Genomic DNA, 11021 nt, shown 5'->3' with positions numbered 1-11021 from the left:
GTGCAGGGTGCCGCTCGGATGGAGTCCTCACAGTGGTGGTGGTGAATGGATGGATGTGAAGAGGAGTGGGCGCCAGAGGTGAATGGGGTGAAGGGCAGGTTGCAAAAATGTGCACAAACTGTGACAACTGACAGCAGCAGAGAGGAGAATACGATTGGTTTAAGAAGATGGAGACGTAATCTCATTGGTTGGACTGAGAGGGTAAACGAGGTGATTGTGGAGGAAGCGGGAGAGAAAAGAATCTTGTTCAATCCAACCACCCACCTCCACCCTCTGTGGACTGTGTTGTTCTTCATTCTCCGTCAGTTGTCTTGATTCTTTGCCGCTAATCGGGACAACAAACTTAAACATATGGCTCGTAAAAAGGCTGCTCCCGTAGTCGACCGGTGTCTTCGTTTTATTCTGATGAGGATGAAACGGGGGGATGGGTGAATGGTCAAGTCATCCTGAATGTTGAACTGAACATTTTCTACCATATACCTGGTAAATAGAACTCGCCGACTTGTTATTTCCTGACTATAGAAGAACCGCCTTGGTGCACTGGGAAACAGCCGGCTGAGCTGAAATGGATCGCTGCATACTGAAAAGACGTGTCCTTCAAATCCAGCCGAACAAGGCTGCATCTCTCCGCCACGTTTGGAGAGCGGCCTTTGAAATCGGACAGGCCTTGTCGACGGGGTATGATGCATTTGATTTTGAAACAATCGCGAATTTTTCTGATGCCGGCAGCTCCTGAATTAGCACGCGGCTACAGACGTCCCCGCCGAGGTCTGTAATGTTCAAACAAACAAATCGATGGTGTCAATCCCTGCATCAATTAGTCATTCTGACAGTCGACCCTGCTGAGGTGCGCAAGCGAGTTCAGCACTTCAAAAGCAGCTTTCCAACAACAATAATAGGCCAAAGTGACAGATAACTTATCTGGTTTCAAACAGCCAACTCAGGAATTACGTTTTTAGGGGGTTTTTTTTGCAGCTATGCAAGAATCACAGCGAGAGAGGAGACGGCGGACAGAGTAACTATCCGGCGCGAGTGCTGAATATGTGCGTGTTCTGCAAAACTGTGCCGAAAACAGTTTTTATTTAATGCCGGATCAGAGGATCTGCGAGGGTGTGGATGTTTCGTGAGGAATGACCAATGAGGTCCGGCGCTCACATCAGACACTTTTTCTCAATTTACGGAACGATGTCATCAGTACAAGCGATTGTTGCTATAAATCACAATCACGGGAGATCGTGCATTGCGCGGGGACACGCTTAATAGCGAACTAAATCAATAGCTGTCAGCTCGCACAATTAGCCATAATTTGTTATTATTTTAAAAGCCACAGTTTCTCCCTCTGCTCGGCATTCAGTTTCGCTCCCACCTCAACGGAATGTGCATAACTGAAAGCCCTGAATATTCGAGCCTTTCCTGACTGTGAAGCGCGCCGTAATGTGGGTTCGATGTGGGTCCTCACAAAAAGAGAATATTAATTTTTTTCAGCATATTAATTTTGCTGTGATGTGTCTGGAATTCGTCAGAGCAAAACAATTTTTGTCGTAGGCTGCAAAATGAAATCTGTTAGGACAAGAGCAAAAAAAAACACATCAACATTGTGTGTTAAATCCACCTTCTTGCCAAATTCCGCCATTGTTTAAGAGAGCCAATTATTGTGCCAATCAGTTGCTATTATTGTTATTATCATTATTGTGGTAAAAGCAGCCATAACTTATTGCAGCTTGGGTTGATGCATGTGCAGGCACGCAACACACAAACAGTGACATCCAGGACGTCTGAAGAGTTGTTAAACGGTTGTCTTGTTCAGTTTTATTCCGCTTTCTTCTCCAGTAAATTCTCACTTTGAATCAAAGCTGATACATGTGGTGTCATCAAAAGTTACTCGTCACATTCGATTTGAATGAGGAGCAACTTAAACCTTTTTAAGAGTTCATGGAGCTTCAGACCAGGTCGTCGTCTTTTGCTCCCACATGGCGATGACCTCAGCCGGCTGCTCGATCCGGGGGTTGTAAGCGTCGGGTCGCGGGCTCAAAACACACCGAGTGTAGCCCCAGTCCGCCTCCATTTTGCTCCCGTTCCCTCAAAGTCACCATCGGTCACTCACTGCGCTGTTCAACAACAATCCAAGCACCCCTGTACATTTGTTAAATAATCCATAGCAGCACGATAACTGGCCTGGGCATCGTCACCGCACTTCAACCTCAAATCTGCTAAACACCCATGAAACTCCATTTCGGCATGTTAGCATAGTCACTTTAAGCATTTCAGTCATCCAACACACTCTCCTTTTAAAAGGGCAGTGTATACCCAGGATGCACAGCTGTGAGGTGGAACACACATTTACACATTGTGCGTGTGTGTGTGTGTGTACGTCCCAGTTTAGGTTTTATGTGCTCGGCCCCGAGGCTTTAGGTTGCCATTTTGCTTCACAGCTTGCCTTCACACAAGCATGAACCAGGTTTCTGATTATTTTTGGTGTGCGAACGGAAATCACATGCTTTCCCCTCAGAGCTCTGTGTGATTCTGATCCAAATGCATTTTCCGGGCCCAGATATAAAGGCATGGGATTCTCACGTCCCTAATTGGGCGGCTGAATATAAAGGTGGTTCGTTGCGACAACAACAAGAAGTTCTATTCCTGTCAGGATTTCAGAAGTTTGATGCGATGAGCACCACGAGATTGTTCTGAGATTGTTTAAGAAAATCATATCGCAGCTTTTTAATGGTCCTCCTGTTTCAGAAACTCTTGAAATAAATTCATGAGGAAAATGCCTGCGAGTGTCACTCGCAGGCATTTTCCTCATGGATTTCTGTTATCTCCATTAAAAGCCGACAACAAGAGTGTGTCTTTTACTTTGTGTATTTCTCGTGTGTGGATTTAACTGCATTCCGAGCCTATGGAAGTCCTTTTTTCCGTACTCTTTTGTCACTTAACAGCACATTTGAGCTGATGCAGGGACGGTCACTCGTCTCCAGTCTGTCATTTTCTGTCTAATTGCAGCCAAAAACCGTCTCTGCTGTCATCCCACAGTGCAACAACGGGGCACGGGAACCGGCCCCAGCACTCCGACTTAATTTACACCGAGCACTGTAGCAGCCCGGACCTGCCAAAATCCCCCCACAATGGCCGTTCATCTCGGGGCTCCAGCAAGACAGGCTCAGACTGTGGCAGGGTTCAGAATCAGGTCATTTAACATGAGAAGACCCAAATCTCGAGGTGCTGCAGCAGCTCCTGATCTTTAGCTATATTGAGAAAAAGTGCCGGCAGCCCTGATGTATTTTGCATTGGCAGCAGAGGAAACCTCCACCTGGGTGCATCTCCGACAAATTTGAGTCTTTTGGATTTCCGGCTTAAAACGAGTCTCCAGAGTCCTTTTTTGTGTTCCACCTTTTGATGATAATCAGACGCTGAAGGAGCTCTGTCGCCACATTAGTTAATAATGGAAGTGGTGGCATATGAAGTTTAATCCTTAAAGGTCGTATTAATAACATATTAATGTGGGGAAATCATTTCTTTAAATAATTCATCCACACAGTTTGTAGAAAAGTGCAGAATAGAAGTATCTCTTCTCCTTAAAAACATCATTGACTTGTAAATTAAAGATTTTTTAAATGTTGTCGGGTCCAAAATGATCGATTTTTTTTTTTGTTTGTTTATCTCCGTGTAAGAATTGTGACAGTCGGTTGCAGCTCCCACCGGGGTTCGTGAGCTGATGGTATAAACTGTGCTGGGTTCGTGAGCTGATGGTATAAACTGTGCTGGCTTCATTTCTTGTCTGTGCCTCGTTGCAATCACGTTAACTAGCTAGCGTTAGCAACGTTAGCACGTGCGACAAAGCGGCATCCAACTGAGGGGGCGGGCGATTGGGAACAGCGGCGTTGGGACGCGAGTGCAATGAAAGGAGGAGATGGAACGTTATCAATAACACCTTAAAGAAATCTGTGCTGACTGCCTCCAGGCTGCATCTTCAGCACACCTACACAATGCCAGAACAATGCGCCGGCTGCCACACAGCGATGTAAAGCTGCCTGCGTAGGAAAACTCTCATTACCTGCCGTTGATGATGAACACCACACCTGGTGACAGATGCCTTTTTTTATATTGATGTTGAAGATGAGCAGCTTTAATGCGGCCTGTTCGGCTGTCGGGACGTTAAATACTTCGGACTGAATCTTTTCTTCGTGATGTACAAATATTCGAACACAGAGAGAGAACAAAAAAAAAGGTGGCACTGAAAGAGATGCACGTGTACCGCGCTAGAATAAAAGTCGGCTCCAGCCTCCTCTGAAGCCTGCGAGATGATATTTATAACGAGTCAGATGAATAATTTTGCATTAACTGTGAGTGGATATTGGCAGGATTGAAAACCATAATTGCGGTGGAGCTGCAGACACATTGGGTAGCCGAGGCCCATTTTTTAATTCCAGGTATAAATGTAATATGGATAATTCATATCTGAATACAATCTAGACACGAGGTGAATGTTAATGCGGGCCGCGGAGCTCCGTGTGCCTCGCAAGTCTCATTGTGATGAGCGCTGAACGTGTGCTGGCAGACTGAGGGCAGCTTGTGCTGTATTTATAGAGAGTAAAGAGTTGATTTTAAAACCCCTTATCTTCACGTAGATCTTGTTAAAAAACCCGTTGTCCGTAGGTGAGCTAGAAAATGTTCATTTGTTGTTGGCCTCGAGACACGACCGCTAAATCCCCCTATTTGAAGAAGCTGTTCGGACTCGCGCCGAAGTCGAGAAACTCCATTTTTCCTGAGCGACTACTTGTTTGTAAATGCAAATAGAGACAATGGAAGCACTCTGCCTCCACAGGGACAGACAGTGTCTGAGTGATTTTATGAATGGCTCAGATAACAGACACAACAAAGGGGAAGATGGAGCGGGTCAATATATTTTCTCCGCCGCTGTGATAATAATTTATCATCAGCATTAAGTGGCGGCAGCCATCTTCGTACCACTTCACTGGCTGTCGTTAACACTGACACGTCCCGAAGTGTCTGAGCATGCTCCGAGCTCTCTGACGGGGTGACAGGAAGTCTGATAACAGTTGGAATTTACAAACAGGGCAGTTCGCGGTAGAGAGCCCTCTGCTTCTCCGAGTGGCAATTTACGAATACAACATTTTCAGCAAACTCATTGAGCTCTCCTACGCTCTCTTGACTGCCAAACACCCAGTAACCATTGTGCTCCAAACACTTGTCCACGCTTCCCTCCCCCTCGCCCAATCACCTGCATTGCTTATGGACCGTGCTGGCTTGTAAATAACTTGCCGTTTCATCTTGCTGAGGACATAAAAACGGGAAGTCAAATCAGGAAAAATGGAATCCGGCAACAGTGTTTCAGAATCAAGGTTTCACCAAAGAGGATACACAGACGGCTACATGGCGAGTAGTGAAGTGGTTTACCAGACACAACTGAATCTCACACAGATATAAGGTACCTCATATTTAGCTGTAAACACATAGATTACTAACTTATATCTATGACAGATCTCCACTTCATGAAATCACAGTAACAATGTACAAGCCATAAGAGCAACATTAGAGAAAAAACTACAATATTTCAGTGTTTCTTTTGACTATGTAATTTTTTGGCCACCAGGGGGCAGCGAAACAAGTTGTAAACACACCGTTGATATATTGTTTTCGTTTCGTTTCGTTTTCTTCCGCTTTCTCCATGAGGGTCGCGGGTGATGTTACCGCTTTATACCACCTTTTTCAAGGTGGAGCGGGGATTACTGGGGCCAAATCCAGTGACTCTATGGGCGAAGGCCAGGGTACTATTTCAGTGTTTCTTTTGACTATGTAATTTTTTGGCCACCAGGGGGCAGCGAAACAAGTTGTAAACACACCGTTGATATATTGTCACTTTTGAAATTAGCTGAAATTAAATTACAGTCACTTCCATTCAGCCATTGCTCCTCTGCAGTCTTGCATGCAGCTGATGAATGTACGCCCAACCTTTGCTCTCTTTTGTTTTCTATTCTAATGTGACATCTGAGAAAATACCTGACGTCTTCAGCAGATAAACGCTCCACTTTGTTCACCAGCTAGCCCACCAAGTTGCCAGAAAAAAAAAAAGGCCTCTCTAACACAGCTGGAAAATGTGTCACGGCTCATAAAAATATCCCGTGCTTATAAAACCCCATCGACAGAATACCACTGACATTGCAGCAACTCCACGTTTCTTTAGGTTCAATTTTAAATCTTATGTTGTGACAATGCTGTTTTCAGGGTCTGGTTAGGTTGAGACACAGAAACCACTTGGTTAGGAAAACATCATGTTTTGGATTGAAATTTCTCATTGGGTTGCCACAAACATGGCTGGAAATTGAGGTGACACTCTTACAAAAGTTGAAACCCTTGCTGTGTCTCAATTCAGGGTCTGCATCCTCCGAAGGACCCGGCCTTTGCGGTCTTCGAAGGCGAGTCCTTCGGAGAGGCCTTTGTAAACCGCGTTAGCCGTTCCTAAATTGGACGGTCTAGCCTTTGGAGCATCTCCTGGTTGCGTCACCAGATGTTTTACCCCTACGTCACGATTTCTGCAGCCCAGGCCCGCGAAAGTGACGATCAACGCCTCGGAATGTTGCCATTTTCTCTCGTTCTTCTTTTTCAGGCGCGCAAAGAATCTTGGGATATGTGAGGCCACGAAGGATAGGAGCAGTGCATCCTCCAAAAACGGGGAAAAGAAGGTCGCGTTTGTGGGGATGCATTTGGAGGAGGCTTTGAATTGGGACAGCCATCACGCGGCGTTGTGACGTAATTGGCCTTCAAATGCGTCCTCTGAAGGATGCAGACCCTGAATTGAGACACAGCATCTGTCTCTGGCTTGGCGCCCTTCTCACCTGTATCTCCACAAGCGTTCCCTCTCCCTCAATGTAGAGAAGTCAGCTCATAAACATGAAACATGAACACGTTATGCAGAATAACGTAGCCGTTTTAACCTAGCGACCGGCTAAATTTTGCACTTGCCGCACAGATAAATCTGTCTCGGAAACTTGGCCACCTTAGCGTAGCTGACACGACCACCACCACCATCCCCTCCTCACTGTAGAAATGTTGACATGGCACCTTGAAACGAGCTACTTGGACATATCTGTGATTAGCAGAAACGCTGGGCTGGCTTGTCTCTTCTCCCCTGTCTCACACTCACATTCACATTTGATACCGTGTCATTGATACATTGATATTTAAGTTAGTTTTGAATATCTTGACTATGTGTTGGAGAACTCGGCAATGTGAGGAGATATATATTCCCGACTGTGCTCGCGGCGCTCGACGGATGACAGATTTTGTGATTTGGTGGAAACGCACCGGGCCTCGAATGCAAATCTGAAGAGCTCCCTTGCGACGTTGTTGTCCTTTAGCACCACTGCACCACTTTTAGACAACACTTTACTAAAACGACTTGGTGTCACCCCTGGTTTGCAGTTAGAGGGGACGCAATATAGCCAAACCAACATACACCTATGCATATTCCCCCTCCCCCTACAGAACTTTAAATATAAGGGCAGCTTGCTGTTCTGTTCTGTTCTGAGAGCCCGGCATTGCAAATTCTTTGTGACCCAGTACAGAGTGTGGAGATGCGTTCGGAGGTGCGTGATGAATGAGATCCTCTAACACAGGGAGACGTTTTCAGTGGCATGCAAGTTATTTGGTGCAAACAAAGTGTGCAAGTGAAGTTCTGCCGGATATTCTCATCAGTAATTACATAATGCCTGTATAATAAACTCAGTGTGTGTTGCAGGTTGTTTTCCAGCACATTCTGCAGGATCAACGTCTTTTCTGTCTTTTGTTGTTGTTGTTGTTGCTGTTAATTAACTTATGCAACCGCTCCACGGAAAAACCAGCAGGGTGCAGACATGAGCTTTCTGTAGGAAAGAAAAAAAAAAAAATGTAATCTCCGTCACAGTTATTATTTGGAGGATGGAGTTTGTGTAACTTTATAAATGCAGCACGAGGCGACACACGCACACTGTGACGCTACATCCCGCATATCCCCGAATGTGATTCTGTGCGCGTGTCCATGTGGAGGAGGAGCGGGACCGTGCGGGTTTGTCCACCTTTTCTTTTTTTTTTTTTTCTTTTTTTTTGGCTTTTCAGATAAGGACATCTGACGTTCAGAGCCCTACTGGTGCACGGAGAGAGAGACAGAGAGAGAGAGAGAGAGCGCGAGAGAGAGAGAGGGGGAAAAAAAAAGTGGGTGTACACACTAGTTGTGCTGTGTGGCTCCACGGCGCTTCACTTGAGATGAGCTCACCCAGCCGATGCGCACATCGTAGGATCCTACCAACGTGAAGAAGGCGCAAGGCGGCAGGGACGGCGAGCAGCAGCCTCAGAGAGAAGAGAAGAGAAGAGAAGAGTGGACGCCTTTGTGCAGCAGGCTGCCGACTTTCTACTACAAAAGTGTGGAGGAGGAGAGAGGAGAGGGAAGCGCAGGGGATCGTGCGCCCCGGTCGTCTCCTGTTGGGAACAGATTCAGTGGATTGTGCTCCGAGATGGATGTGAATCCACTCCTGTATCGCAGACTGGACCGGACTTCGGGCTGCTGCTGCTGGTGAGGAGGAGAAGAGGAAGAGGAGGAATCCTACTTTAAACCCTGCTGCTCATTTTGTATTTCTTTCCCTCTTTTTTTATTTTATAAAATGCCTACATTTCGCGCATCGCACTCAGTCCAGTTCAAGCCGGGCTGCTCATCTGGAAGGACGCCAGACCTCCAGCCTCTCAGATCCGCAAGTTCACTCCAGTAAATTGTGACATTGTCTGTCAGCCTCGGAATAAAACAAATCGACACTCAAGAAGAGAGGGGGGGAGAAAAAAGCGGGGGGTGGCGGGGTGGGACGCGGTATTCTCCCGGAATTTTAACGACCCGTTTTTTTCCCCGGCGAGCCTTCATCAATATGCGGTCAGGTTGGATCAGCTCGGTTCGGTCCAGCTTCACGCGTTTCCAGCTGGAGCGGCGCTGATAGTGACTGATTATTTGCTGTTGTTGTTTTTTGTTTTTTTTTTGGGTTGCTTTTTTTTGTTTTTTTTTTTGTTGTTCGTCCATGCAAGACTCGGGGTGGAAACATGTCTGGCCACTTCTTTGAGAGGATCACTGCTATCAGAGATGGCATTTTGGTCCAGCACTTCGGTTTTCACCTCTAAAGTGCCCCGGAAAATCTTATTCATGTTCACCCTCTCCCTCTCTGTCACATACTTGTTCTACAGCTTGATGAGCTGCTACAACTCGCTGCAGTTCCCCCTGCAAGAGAACTACGCGTACCAGGGGCGGCTGGTGACGGAGGAGACAACTTTTGTGACATTGAGGGAGAAACTTTACTCCGCTTCCCAGGGCGAATTCACGGAGGCCGAGAGGACCACCGCGCTCTCCACCGTGAGGGATCATGCCGAGGCCGAGCAGAGGACGGTGGAGTGGATTAGGACGCAGGCGGCTCCGACCAGAGCGGCGGCGGCGGCGTACCGCACCACCGCGCTGGAGAGGGAGCACCAGGAGTTCAGCACCACGGACAGCGAGCTCAGGGTGAACTGCACCATGGATTACGGAGAGAAGAAACTTCCCCAAGCCATCATCATCGGGGTGAAGAAAGGGGGGACCAGAGCCCTGCTGGAGGCGCTCCGGGTGCACCCGGACGTCAGAGCCGTGGGGAACGAGCCCCATTTCTTTGACAGGAACTACGAGAGGGGTCTGGACTGGTACCGGTGAGTTTACAGCCTCTGTTGTGTCTGTTTTCAGACAGATCATTGCTAATCACGCACACTCCAGCCTCCTATTTCCTGTTTTTTTTTTTCAATTCCAATTAATGATTTTCGTTTGTAGGTATTTTGATTTGAAAAAGACTCAAAAACCTGCAGGAGATCAGACACAGGGGATTAATTACGTCTCCAACTTCTCATCACACCCACAAGCTAATTTTCTTTTTTTCTTTGGTCTTTTTACTCTGATAATAAATAAACCCATCTTTTAGTCACTGTGGATTGGATTATCTCACTCCAGCGAGTTCTCAAATCCTTGCATTTTGAGTGACACCAATAAAAAAAAATAAATAAATAAATAAATAAATAAAAAGGCTGCCTGGAAATGTAGAGGGAAAAAAAGTGGATTGTAAAACGGTTGATTTGTATAAACTGGTAAAATGGTCCTTTAACAGAGTGTGAGCACCTCAGGGAGGTGAGGTCTGTAATCTCCTGCTGAGAGTATATATATTTATACTGCTCATAGAGGAGTTTCCACTTTGCTTTTGAACTGTGTGTGTGTGTGCTGTAGTGAGCTCCACTGTTGCAGATCCAGGGTGGTCTTAAACAGCAGAATTGCACTTCACCAGGCGTAGTGGCAGACAGACACACACATGGATGAGAGCCACGGGCGACGATTTGGTTCAACATCACGTTTTTTAATTTTTCACATTTGTTTTGGCGAGGCGGGCATCGTGTGCTGCTTCAGTCTGCTTCCTGTATCAGCTGGTGACAGTGAAACGCGTGATGACGAACAGTGTCCATGTGTTGTCATATTAGTTTTTCTTTCGCTAATCAAGAGGAATCGGCTCATTATTCAGTTCATTATTCCTCACACACACACACACACACACACACACACACACACACACACACACACACACAGAGAGAGAGAGTCACAGTCATGCTCACAGATTTACACAAGGGGGGGGGTTCTTCTATAGAAGCACGTTTTCATGTGATACGTATCAGACTGCAAGTATTTAAAGGTTGAAGCAGTGATTTTTTTTTTCTTCCTTTCGTTTGCTTGACTCTGCTTTCATCTTAAAGTCAGTCAGTATTTCTCCTCCTCCTCAACCCATCACTTACCGGAGCACCTCCTCTGCTTCAACTGCACGTGAGAGTGTTGGATTCCTTCTTTTTTTTTTATTTCCTTTGGTTGGTGTGTGCTGGCTGACATTCACTTTGAGCCCAGCTTTATTAGCCGGTGAGCTCCCTGTTTATCATTCCCTTATTTATGTGAAGGGGGGGGGGGGGGGGGGAATCAATTTGAGGGC

At 46.4% G+C, this 11021-nt stretch overlaps 1 protein-coding gene across 1 annotated transcript in view; it reads left to right on the top strand.

Moving 5' to 3' along the window:
- The first annotated feature begins 8831 nt into the window (after positions 1-8831).
- The window catches only part of hs3st4 (heparan sulfate (glucosamine) 3-O-sulfotransferase 4), an 87850-nt gene continuing 85660 nt past the window's right edge, over positions 8832-11021 (top strand). The window contains exon 1 of the mRNA XM_030406461.1: positions 8832-9711. Within this exon, the coding sequence (XP_030262321.1) occupies positions 9119-9711 (593 nt within the window). The 5' untranslated portion in view covers positions 8832-9118. The remainder of the gene's footprint in view (positions 9712-11021) is intronic.

This window comes from Sparus aurata, chromosome 23 (assembly GCF_900880675.1).
Source record: "Sparus aurata chromosome 23, fSpaAur1.1, whole genome shotgun sequence".
Classification (NCBI taxonomy): Eukaryota; Metazoa; Chordata; class Actinopteri; order Spariformes; family Sparidae; genus Sparus; species Sparus aurata.
The sequence above is the reverse complement of the archived record's forward strand: the minus strand, read 5'-3'. Positions and strand labels throughout refer to the sequence as shown.